The 11588-nt window shown below is 36.0% G+C and overlaps 1 protein-coding gene across 1 annotated transcript; it reads left to right on the forward strand.

The window, feature by feature from the left end:
* Positions 1-5619: 5619 nt before the first annotated feature.
* LOC145671608 (uncharacterized) lies at positions 5620-9494 on the forward strand. Its single transcript, XM_081740802.1, has 2 exons — positions 5620-6503; positions 8948-9494. The coding sequence occupies exons 1-2, from the start codon at positions 5620-5622 to the stop codon at positions 9492-9494; spliced, it is 1431 nt and encodes a 476-aa protein (XP_081596928.1).
* The last annotated feature ends 2094 nt before the right edge of the window (positions 9495-11588 follow it).

The following is an 11588-nucleotide window of genomic DNA, read 5'->3' on the forward strand; positions in this document are numbered from 1 at the left end:
TGTCGTACATTGTAGAATATTTGCAGCTGAAAACTAAATCTATTATGCAGGAGGAAAGAGGATCTTAGAAGAACGAGACTCTCGCTGAACGTATGATAATACAATTTTAATATTAAATCAAAAAACAGAATTGTCGGAATTTGTCAGATATTTTCAATTGTTAATTGAGTACATTCTGTTAGGCGAGGGAAAGATTCAGAGATGAGGAAGGACATTGCTGATTGTTATTTACGTAGGAATAAAGTGAGTAACGGAAGGCTCCATAATGACACGTTATTTACAATTAGAAAGCGTGTTGATTGAGTAGGATGTAAGGTGTGTTTGGTTTATAAGGAGACTCTAGCTGATTGCTAGTTTCGGACGAATTAATCAAAGACGGGAGACATTTACAATTGAAAAATGAGGTTATTCAGTATGAATAGACTGTTACAAATATAAGCACACTCTCGCTAATCGAATTAAATGAGAGAAGAAAATTGTCGTAATTTGTTATATTGGTGAGTTCATTCAGTAAGGCGAAAGGAGTATTTTGCAAGACGGGCACTCACTTCATCGTGTTACTCAAACATGGAGGAATAAGATGAAAGTACGGAAGGATTGTAAATTGTCACATGTTTACAATTAAACACTGCGTCCATTGAGTAGGGCGAAAGTTGTATTTCGTACATAAACAGACTCGTGCTAATTGTCTTTTACTCAACTATTTAGAAAAATTGAAAGAAAGGAATTGACGTAAAATATCCGTTATTTAGTATTGAAAGGTGAGTTTGTTCACCAAGGCGAAAGTTGTGCCTGGAAGCTGATGCAGACTGTTGGCGTTTGATTGTTTAAGACATAATTATGAATATATATATATATATATATATATATATATATATATATATATATATATATATATATATATATATATATATATATATATATATATATATATAACATTTTAATTTTACAATTCAAAAATGATTCCACTCAGCAGACCGAAAGGAGTAATTGGAAGTTAAAGCAGAGTCTTGCTGGTCGTTACTTACTGACATATTTAAGTATAAAGTCAAAGCACATAATTTTTAACATTTTAGGATATTTACAAAGAAAAGTGAATCTCTTTAGCAGTAGTAAAGAGGTGTTTTGGAGAGAAACGAAATCTCACTGAACGTTAATTAATTACATATTCAACAACTGAATGAAAGAACGGAATTTTTGTAATTTGTCAAATTTTTACCATTGGCAAGTGAGTTCATTCAGTAAGGCAAAGGGAGAGTTTGGACGATGAAGCCGTTCTTGATTGTTAATTAATGATATATGAAGGAGTAAAATGAATGAATTGAGGGGTCGTAAATTGTCACTTGTTTGCAATTAGAAAGTGTGTCCATTAAGTAGGGCAAAAGATGTCTATGGTACCAATGTACCCATGCTAATTGTTATTTACTGAGCTATTTTGGAATAAAATAAAAGAATGGAAATGAAGAAAATTATCAGTTATAAGAATTGAAAAGCGAAATTATTCACTAATGCGAAAGCCATTCTTGGAAGCTGATTCAGACTATTGCCAATCTTCAGTTTAAGGCATACTTAATTTAATTCAAAGAACATAATACTAGAAAATTTTCAAATTTTCACATTTCAAAAGTTAGTAATTTAAACAGAGAAAAAGGAGTACTTGGAATATAAAGTTGGTTTTTCTGATCGTTAGTTTCTGAAATATTTAAGAACAAGGTGAAATAATGGAATTGTCCTAATTTGCCAGATATTTATAATTTAAATGAGAGTCTACTATTTAGGGCAAAGGAGTGTTTGAAAGCTTAGGCAGCTTTTCACCAATAGGTAGATGTTGACATATTTAAGAGTAAATAAAAGAACGGAATTGTCGCAAATAGTAAGATATTTATATTGAAAAGTTAGGTCATTCGGTATGGCGAGTGGACTGTATCAAAGATAAAGGAGTTAACAGGACGAAACGGAATTATCATACATTGTAAGATATTTATATTTTAAAACTGATTCTACTTACCAGGACGAAAGGTGTGTTTCTGAGAGAAAGCAAAATTTCGCTTAACGTAAGTTAGTTACATATTTCAGAATTCTATGTCATCTAGAATTGAAATGTGAGTCTAATCAGTGGGACCAAAGGATTGTTCGCAAGCTGAAATAGTTTCTTCCTAATCGGTACCTTCGACATATTTACGAATGAGAAGTAAAAACGGGATTTTGAAATGTTAGAGAAATTAAATCCAAATATTATTAAATTCAATATAGCGAAAGTACAGTTAAAAGGCGAAGTACACTCCTGCTGATCTTTTGTTATTGGTATTAAAAAATGATGGAATTGTTGTAATATGTCAGATATTTAGAGTTGAATAGTGAATCAATTTAGCAAAACGAAAGAAGTGTTTTGAAGATCAAGAAGACTCTAAGACTGAACCACAGCGCACAATGATTAAAGCAAATCAATGATAATATTTGAATTGGTAGAATGAAAAGTGGGAAGAAGCGGGAGTACCCTGAGAAAACCCACGGATACGATCATTTCCACCACAACCTTGCTTGGCCGGAGATCGAAACAATAAGTTCCCCACTCACTAGAAGGAACGCTTTGCCACTGAACCACCGCGCTCAATGATTAAAACAAGTCAATTATAATATAAGAAATAATGAAATCAATAGTTAGAAGCGGGAATACCCTGAAGGAACCTACGGATACAATCTTGTCCATCGCAAACATACTTGCCCGTGAACGAACAATAAAGACCCCACGCAGCAGTGTAAGCGGTTTACCATTGAGCCACCGGGCCCCACAATTAGAACAAGAAAATTGGAAGTTACTAGCAAACATTTTAAGGAGCAATATATTTCAATGGTAAAGACCACTGCCCGATGATCGTCCTTTAATAACTCCATGAGCAGAAACAACTGATATGTCCCTCTCCTATATGCTCTTTTTAAAATCATTTACGTTATACGAATATTATTCTGTAAAGTCTTGGAAATTTCATGACGGCCTTAGGGTGAGGTCCAGAAAATTGACCTATTACCCTTCTCCGCCCATTACATTGTAGTGAAACAGATATTTTTTCTGAAATCCGATGTTGCCAACAAATTCGAACTCCATGAAAGCTCTCAGCTAAAATAGGAGGGGGTGAGTAAAAGCTGATCTCCGTTACTTGAGTAAGGAATGGAATGTTTTAAATGTTTTGGCGAAGAAAAAAGTAGCCTGGAAGCTGCGAGTCCTTCGTGTTGCTTTGTTATTTGACACTTCAACAGAATATCTTTCTTCTTCCGTTAAGAAGGAGCGAACCATATGTGCAGGCCGGTTGGTCAATGTTTGTTCATCTCCCTGTTCTCTATACAGAAAGAATGAAATAAACAAAGAAGGCAAGAAATACATTTTGGCATTTTTTTAAAAGATAAACATGAATGCATCTATTGAAAAAAAGCACGAGGAAGATTTTAATCTATATAAAAGTATCTTCAATTCTAGTCGAATAATAATATCTGAAATGCACGATGAAGAAGTAACTTTCTCATTTACATAATAGGTAAGGCAATAAGATATCAAAAATTTACGAATAGTGTCTTTCAATTATATTTTATATCTAATGTGTTTATTTTTCCCTTCCCTACTTTGGAGTGTGCATTCTTTTAAAGTTATAAACATGAATACATCTATTGAGAAAGAAGGATGGGATTTTAATCTATACAAAATACTCTTGAATTCTAATCAAACAATACTTATCTGAAATGTATGATGTAGAAGTATCTAACTTTGTCATTAACATAATAGATAAGGCAACATCAATAGCGTAGCCAGGATGTGTTTGGGGGGGGGAGTGCTGTTATAGGTACATATAGAGGAATTACAAACAGAAAATATATAAACTTAATATATATATATATATATATATATATATATATATATATATATATATATATATATAAAATTACAAACATCAAAGTACCAAAGTACATTGCCGGACCTCTTTCGGGCGGCGGCCCATATGCCTCCCTTCCCTAAGCCACTGGGCAACATGAGATCAGAAATTTATGAATAATGTATTTTAATTATATTTTGTATTTTATTACATAATTACATTATACGCGTATTACATCGATTATTTTTATAAAATTCTACACCAGAGCATAGGTCGTCCTAATTAATTTTCTTTAACTGATTTTCCTTGTGACACCAGAAGAACATTACTATAGTATTAAATTTTCTTCTTTCTCTTCCTTATTCGATAAAGATAAGAAAGATGCCTAGTGCTGTGTTCAAGCCATGGTTGACGGAAAGCTAGTCTGAAAATGAAAGAGTAAAACGAAGAGAATTCCATCCAGCCGCTCGAGTCAGTGCTGGCAAATATAGGGAAGAGAAGAAGAAGAAGAATGTTAAGTGCGTTCTGGAGAAGTTGTATTATAATGAATACAACAGAGGGTATGACAAGAAGAAGAGGAGAAAAAGTAAGCGAGAGTATGCTTTAAAAAAAATAATAGAGTAAATTTAACCCTAATCCTTGACTGATCTCAATTCCAAGCGATATGAATAGTTCTTAAATTTCAAATGCAACATTCAAGCACAGACTCATACATAAAACATATTTCACGAAAATTAGAAAATTTTGCAGAAATTGTTAATTAGTTAGATTTGAGATTAGCACTTTCAGCAGAAAGACTATATGAAACGTGAATGTACAGCTTAGTGTGGAATGTACAGATGAGCTCCCGCCAGGAATCCCACACCGGAGGTGTGTACGCTATTTAAATACCGACGAGAAAGCTCACAGCTGCTGTTGTGGCACACATTTCTTATATTGAGAGACGCATTTATTTTCTTACTTTTCACAGAGTTCAATCACACCATCAACAAAGGATTGGTAATTCTTAAATATTTTGTACACCAATTTTAATATAACCGGTAATAATAATATGGTAAATTTATCGAACAAAAAGACACATACGCGAGATGAGATGGAACAAAATTTTCGTGACGAGATACATTACGAAACAGAACTCTTCGAGTAGAATCAAATATACTATTCGAGACAAGACAGCCCAAAATCTATTCTCTTAGGCAATACTACAAGCATCACACCATGTCGAATACTAGAAACTTGCTTCTATAAATGAACATAAAGCGATTATGTAAAAACATACTTGAAAAATATGAATCGTTGAAACCCCAGGTTTCAATGCTAAACGAAAAGTAGAAAAAAAAACCTTGCGTAAGACTTTAGACTCTTGTAAAGCCCGAACACGTGAACATATGTGATATATGAGAAACAGACGAAGTGAAGTGTCAAATTAGAGAACAATGCACCGCAGGACACCACGAACTTGTTTCGTTCGAAGGACGACCCTTCTCCGCACGGATCTGAATGTTCTTCTGCACCCCTTCAGAGGGCATTTAGCTTTCTCCTATATCACAGCTAAGTTCAAAAAGCTCTCTGATAAATACGAAGATTTTTTTTAAGTGTTCAAAGAACTTGTGCATTTCTTTCAAGCATTTATGTGTGTGTACATGTGTACTTTACTGTGGTGTACATTTGTGCGTATATGTATCTATTTAAGTGTGTATAAATTAAGTTAAATTCATTTTTACTCTTGTTCGTGTGTTGCAAGTGAACAAAGATGTCGGACTATTTTAGACCTTGGGAACAAGGACAAGCAATGACTCGGGAAGCCCAAGAAGATCCTCTTCCCGGTCCTAGTGTACATAGAACACCGTCGAAGAGAAAACTTAATGTCATTGGAAAAGGAGCAAAAGTAAGCAGAGAGAGTGTGAAAATTATTCAAAGTGTTCATACATTTTTTAGCGGTATCGTGCACGATGGGGGTTCTATATCGAGCAAGAATATTAATGAACTAACGTCGCAAGCTACAGGAGTTAGTGTTTCGACAATTAAGAAAATTGCACGTTTGGATGCTGCTACGTACCGCACCCCAATTAAAAAGAAAGTTCACAAGACAAAATTTGCGTTTTCTAAAATCGATGACTTTTCCCGGGATTTGCTGCGTAGGACAGTTTATGAATTTTACAAGGAAGGGATTTCACCGTCAGTAAAGTCATTGTGCGAAGCAATGCGCAGGAAAACCGCCAACACCGATTACGAATTTCCTTATTGTGCTCGGACATTATATACATTGTTAGAAAGTATGGGATTTAGGTATCGGAGAGCAGACAGGAAACCACGCAGGATGGAATCACCAGAAATTATTTCGTGGCGATATCGTTATATTGAAGAAGTAAAAAAGTATCGTAGTGAAGGGTTTCGAGACGTTTATTTAGACGAAACATGGTTCGATACCAATACGTGTAAAATGAAGAACTGGACTGACGACTCGGAGAATTGTTCGGTAGCAGTGTCAGATAAAAAGGGAGAACGAATAGTAATAATTCATTGTGGGGGCCGTAATGGGTTTGTTGAGTACGCACTTTTTGTAACACACAAGAAGATGGAAAATGCTCCTGCGGACTACCACGGTACAGTGACTGCAGCCATCTTAGAAGAATGGTTTGAGAATTCCGTGTTAAAACGACTGGAAGAGCCATCAGTGATTATTTCGTCGACAGCGTCACAAACTGTCGTATCTCAGTTTTCTAAACTTTTCAGGAGAGCGATTTTTAGGTTTTCACACAACTTTGAACAGCCATAACTCAAAATCTGTTTTACCGAAAGGAGAGAAAATTTACCAAGTTATAACTTAAATCATAAGAAATCAGTGTAGAAAGTTTTATGGAATTTGCCTGTAAAAGCTTGTAGAAAATTTGGCGGGAAAAAGATACGACAGTTTGTGACGATGGTAATCCTCTCTTGTATGAAAGATACGACGCATATTTTTTATGCTGAGAACTACATTAATAGATGAACAATCGGAATATATTGCACTTTTATTGAAAAACTTCGTGTTTATTACACAAAATAATTTAACAAATGCTTCCTGAGATTCTTGAGGGTAAAACGAAATTCCTGACAACACACAAGAAACACAATATTAAGAGCATACTAACCATAACATAAAATAATGCTATCCAGTTGTCATTGCCAGAATATAAAATTTTGCAAAGTAATTTGCAAATTGCATGCTTTGATATTGCACTTGAGAAGGATGGCTAATGTGGTAAGTTTCTGTAAAATTGAACATGTTCAGGGTTTCGAATGATTGGAGTTGGGCCCGGACACAATGATAACGAGTCCTCGTAGGCGTGGGAGACCCGGGTTCGATTCCCGGTGAGAGTTCATTTGGATCGGATTCTACGTTAATCAGTAGGTCCACGTCTCATAGCCTCGCTGCTGAAAGGGACGTTAAAATGAATCAATCAAAACGAGTCCTCATACTTCTCTGGAGCGATAATTTTTGACAAGTCTGCAAAGTAAGAAGTTCTATCTGGTGGATTCAATCTGCGTTCTTTTCAGGGAAATAATTATGTAAGTGTTCTCAAAATGACTTGTCTTAAAGTGAATGCAGTTTGGATAGTCTTTGTTCACTTTCACTTCGCGCATTTCCGTCCAATTGATCGGATCTCCATTTTCGTCACGTCTAACTGACAGAATACAAATACATTGGGACAGAGATCTAGTCTCATACATCGCTTTTGTCAACAAAATGAACGGTATATGGGTTCTTTTTCCTTGCCAGTTTAACAATCGGTTCAAGTTGCGAGGGTACAAAATTACTGCCACAGTGCTTAATAGATGTGCTTATAGCACTGTGGACTGAATCTCCCTCATTTTGTCCATGCCTAGATTCAAAGAATCGGAGAGAAATTTCTCTGATGTTCTTACGTGTTTGCACCGCGTACCCCATTATAGCAACCAACCTGAACTCCTACTAGGTCCATCCTGTATTTCTCTAACTCATTCGTTACGGATTTTAACGCGCCTCCCTATAAAGAATTCTAATATTCCATGTTCCAAATCTCATGTCCATTTTCTTTTGCTGATGTCGTGCCAAGTTATCAGTCTTGGTCCGAGGCTTCTGTGATTGTTTCTGAAAAAGTCTCTTTTTTTCTATTACAGGATGAGTTTGTTAGGCTCACCCAAATCCCCAAGCTGGAGGGCCACTCCTTGTCTGCCCGCGACTGCTTATTCAGTACCTTCGCAGGTAACCTCTATATCTAAAGGCATTCTTCTCGATCCGCAACCTGGGGCCGCGGTAGCTCAGTGGTAGAGCGTTCACCTCTGGTTTATGGGGTCGCGGGTTTCAACCCTGCTCCCGCCAAGTGAACTTTGTGGTGGACAAATAGCGCGTGCGAGGGTTTCCTTGGTATTCTCCCGTTAACCCCCACTTTCTTCATTCCATCATTTCATTCATTTCTCATAATCACCGTCTCCTTTAGCCTGACCTGCATAACCGTGGGACGTAAAACTCAAAAATGTCATGTCATGTCATGTCGATCCGCAACCTGAGGACGCCTCATGCCGTGTAAATATATATGTATACAGCCCCGCATTGATCAAGTATAACATTCTGGCTTATAAGTTTGTTTGCTTCCGTTGTTCCGAGCTTAAGATATAAGTAAAAATACATTAGGAACAAACGATAAAGAAAATAAGTCTACCTGATGGATAACAATAAGAAATGATATAAAATGCAATGAGTTTATCAGTACGGGACTGTATACCTACTTTTGGGCCACTTTGTATATATAAACAAATTGCTTTGAATATAGGCGTATCTGTCCAGTTGCGAAAGATCTGTTGCTCACAAACTGTCGTAACTCAAGATACGACTGTTTGTGAAAATGGTTTATATGCTTCATCTTAAGATACGACACAGTGACGTCATCACCACTAACAAAACAACGCACATTACAGATGTGTCGTTTTGGGAAATTGTAGAAGTCAGTGTATGCAACTACATAGTAAAATATCTCAATTTTCGATTTTTTTGAGATACGACACTTTGTGACGCTGTCGACGATTTGTGATAACGCGTCAGTGCATTCCCGTATTAGTAATCCGAAGCCAAACTCTTCTTGGCGGAAGGAATACATTATCAGGTATATGAATCAACGTTGTATACCTGTACCTAATCCCATTCCAATTAAACCAGTACTCGTAGAAATTGTAAACAAACATGTCGGTTTTCAAGAGAAGAGGTACGTGATTGATGAACTTGCTCTTGCATACGGACACGTTGTGCTACGTTTGCCACCTTATCATTGTGTATTGAATCCCATCGAACAAGTGTGGTCAGAGTTAAAACGGCGAGTGGCGGCCAGGAACTTAACAGGGCATTCCGTCAGTGCTCTCATAAACATAATAAAGGAATCAGTTCAGAACATAACGCCGGAAAAATGGAGAAACTATATTACTCATGTAGAAGGTATTGAGGACAGCTATCGTGCTCTGCAGTGTGTTTTTGACAGTGACGAACAAGCAAAATTTGTTATAACAACGGACGGCGATTCAACAACGGACGAGGAAGATGGTAGTGAAAGTGAAGAGAGAGACTATGGATTCGAAGAATTGGCAGATGATGATAACGACAATAACATATAAAGGGAAGTATAATTTATTTGCTGTTATTTTATACGATTTTCTTCTGAATTAAATTACAATAAAACTTCCATGGGAATTAAAATAAAATGAAATGTAAGGTGAATGTAGACTAAAAGAGACGAGGATAAATGTAAATAAATGAGTAAAAAATCATTGGTGAAATGGAGGTCGTATTTACGCATGGGCCATAAGCCCTGGGCGACAAATTTTGGAGGCGGAAAATTTACTCTGACCAGATATTATTCCAAAAAAAATATTATTCTCTATTATTATTTATATATTATTTAACGATATATTATTAGTCTAGTAGTATGTTAACAGTAGTACAGTATTATTAGTATATATTGATATATATTATCTAAATATTATTTATTGTATATATTTTATAAGTTTCCACCTCCACGCAAATAATGATTATTCATTTCACCGTGTCCAATTTTCTACATCAGTATTTATTGATATTGAGGAAGCAGCAAGTTTTGGATGGCTTATGGAAGCAAAAATGTTATAAATACAGTAACTGCTAACCGTACTACAGATGATTTTTAAGAAAAAAGTTAGAATAGTCGTGAGACCTGTGTGATTGAGTACACTTTACGTAGTACGTAGATATAAGAAGTTGCGTTAGAAAAAAAACTGCAATTATATTCTAAATTTTAAGCAAATGGATAGATAGGATTTAAAAGTTACGCTTTATCTCAGTGATATAAAAGTATTTGAATATTTTAGAGAACCACTCGTTGTACAGTGTTTTATTTATTTATTCACAAAGTTGAACTTTATTTATTCACAAAGTCTAGAGAAATCTCGTTCCAGGTCCAGAGCAAAGGATGAAGAAGAAGCCAAGCTTATATGGGAAAGGAAGTGTAAAATACAAAATTATCAACATCTCATATTCATCCATCATTAAACACCTTATTACCATCTTCATAACAAAATTAGAAGTGAGCTCCCTCGTGACTGAGCAGTTGGCGTGCGCACTTTTGACGTGGGAGAACCGGGTTCGTTTCCCGGCTGGAGCTCGTGTGTTTCGGATACTGCATTAAGCTGTGGGTCCACGTCCCATATCGCCCCACTGCTGAAAGGGATGCTAAACTCAAAATCAACAAAATTAGAAATAAAATTAAAAAGACAAAATAAAATGCATACTAAGGTACTTGCACAAAAAATTAAAAGACAAAAATATTTTTAAAATTTGAATATCTAAAGATAATTTTAAGGTATGGCATGGTAGATCCCTACTAACTGCATGCTTTTTATCACGCCAACCCAATACTCAATAACCTCATTACAGTGAATCCTGCAGTTAATTCATAGCATGATTCAAAACACTAAAATCCTATTCTATCCTATTGAATTCACCTCATGACCAGCAGTAGGGCATCTGGCTTTCTGCCCTTCGTTGTTCAGCCTTCAGCTGGGCATCGCAGTTTTTCCAGATGTTTGAATCTAGACGTGTGATGGTTTTCTCAGCTTGCTGAGTTCTATCCATCTACACCCTTCCGAAATTACTAATGCTATTAGGCGCCGTTTCTCCCTCTTTTTTCTTCCATAACCCTGGTAGATAGCCTCTCGCGAGCGCTAGAAGCCGGGAACTAACAATCTCACACCACTGCATGTTCCTTGAAGAATAATTGCATGGGGACCTGGGAACTAGATTGAGGTCTGTGTCCAGGACCGGGTGCTGCGAGATTTGCGGGGCAGTGCCCATACATATTTTTCTAATTCTGATTTTTCGTGCTTTCACTCTATTCCATCTATATTCACCTCTCCTATAACGCTATTGGACGAGGTTTCATTGATCTTCTCTTCGAATCCCCGGCCGAAAAACTGTTCGCGAGTGCTAGAAAGCCAGTATTAACAAATCTTACAATATGTATGATACTTGTGGTATCATTATATGGAGACCTTTGGTATAGATCGAGTGTGTCCAGGATCGAGGATGGTTAGTTATTAACGGGACACTGTTCTATATTATTATTATTATTATTATTATTATTATTATTATTATTATTATTATTATTATTATTATTATTATTAGTACTACGGGGTGTTTATTTAATGAAGTTCTAGGTATAGTTGGAATGCATTTTG

This window comes from Thermobia domestica, chromosome 15 (genome assembly GCF_964235325.1).
Source record: "Thermobia domestica chromosome 15, izTheDome1.hap1.1, whole genome shotgun sequence".
In the NCBI taxonomy this organism is placed as follows: Eukaryota; Metazoa; Arthropoda; class Insecta; order Zygentoma; family Lepismatidae; genus Thermobia; species Thermobia domestica.

Coding starts and splice junctions, on each gene's coding strand:
- LOC145671608 (XM_081740802.1), top strand. CDS start 5,620: ATGTCGGACTATTTTAGACCTTGGGAACAAGGACAAGCAATGACTCGG. Junction 6,504..8,947: donor GCAGCCATCTTAGAAGAATG/GTTTGAGAATTC, acceptor TTCCCGTATTAG/TAATCCGAAGCCAAACTCTT.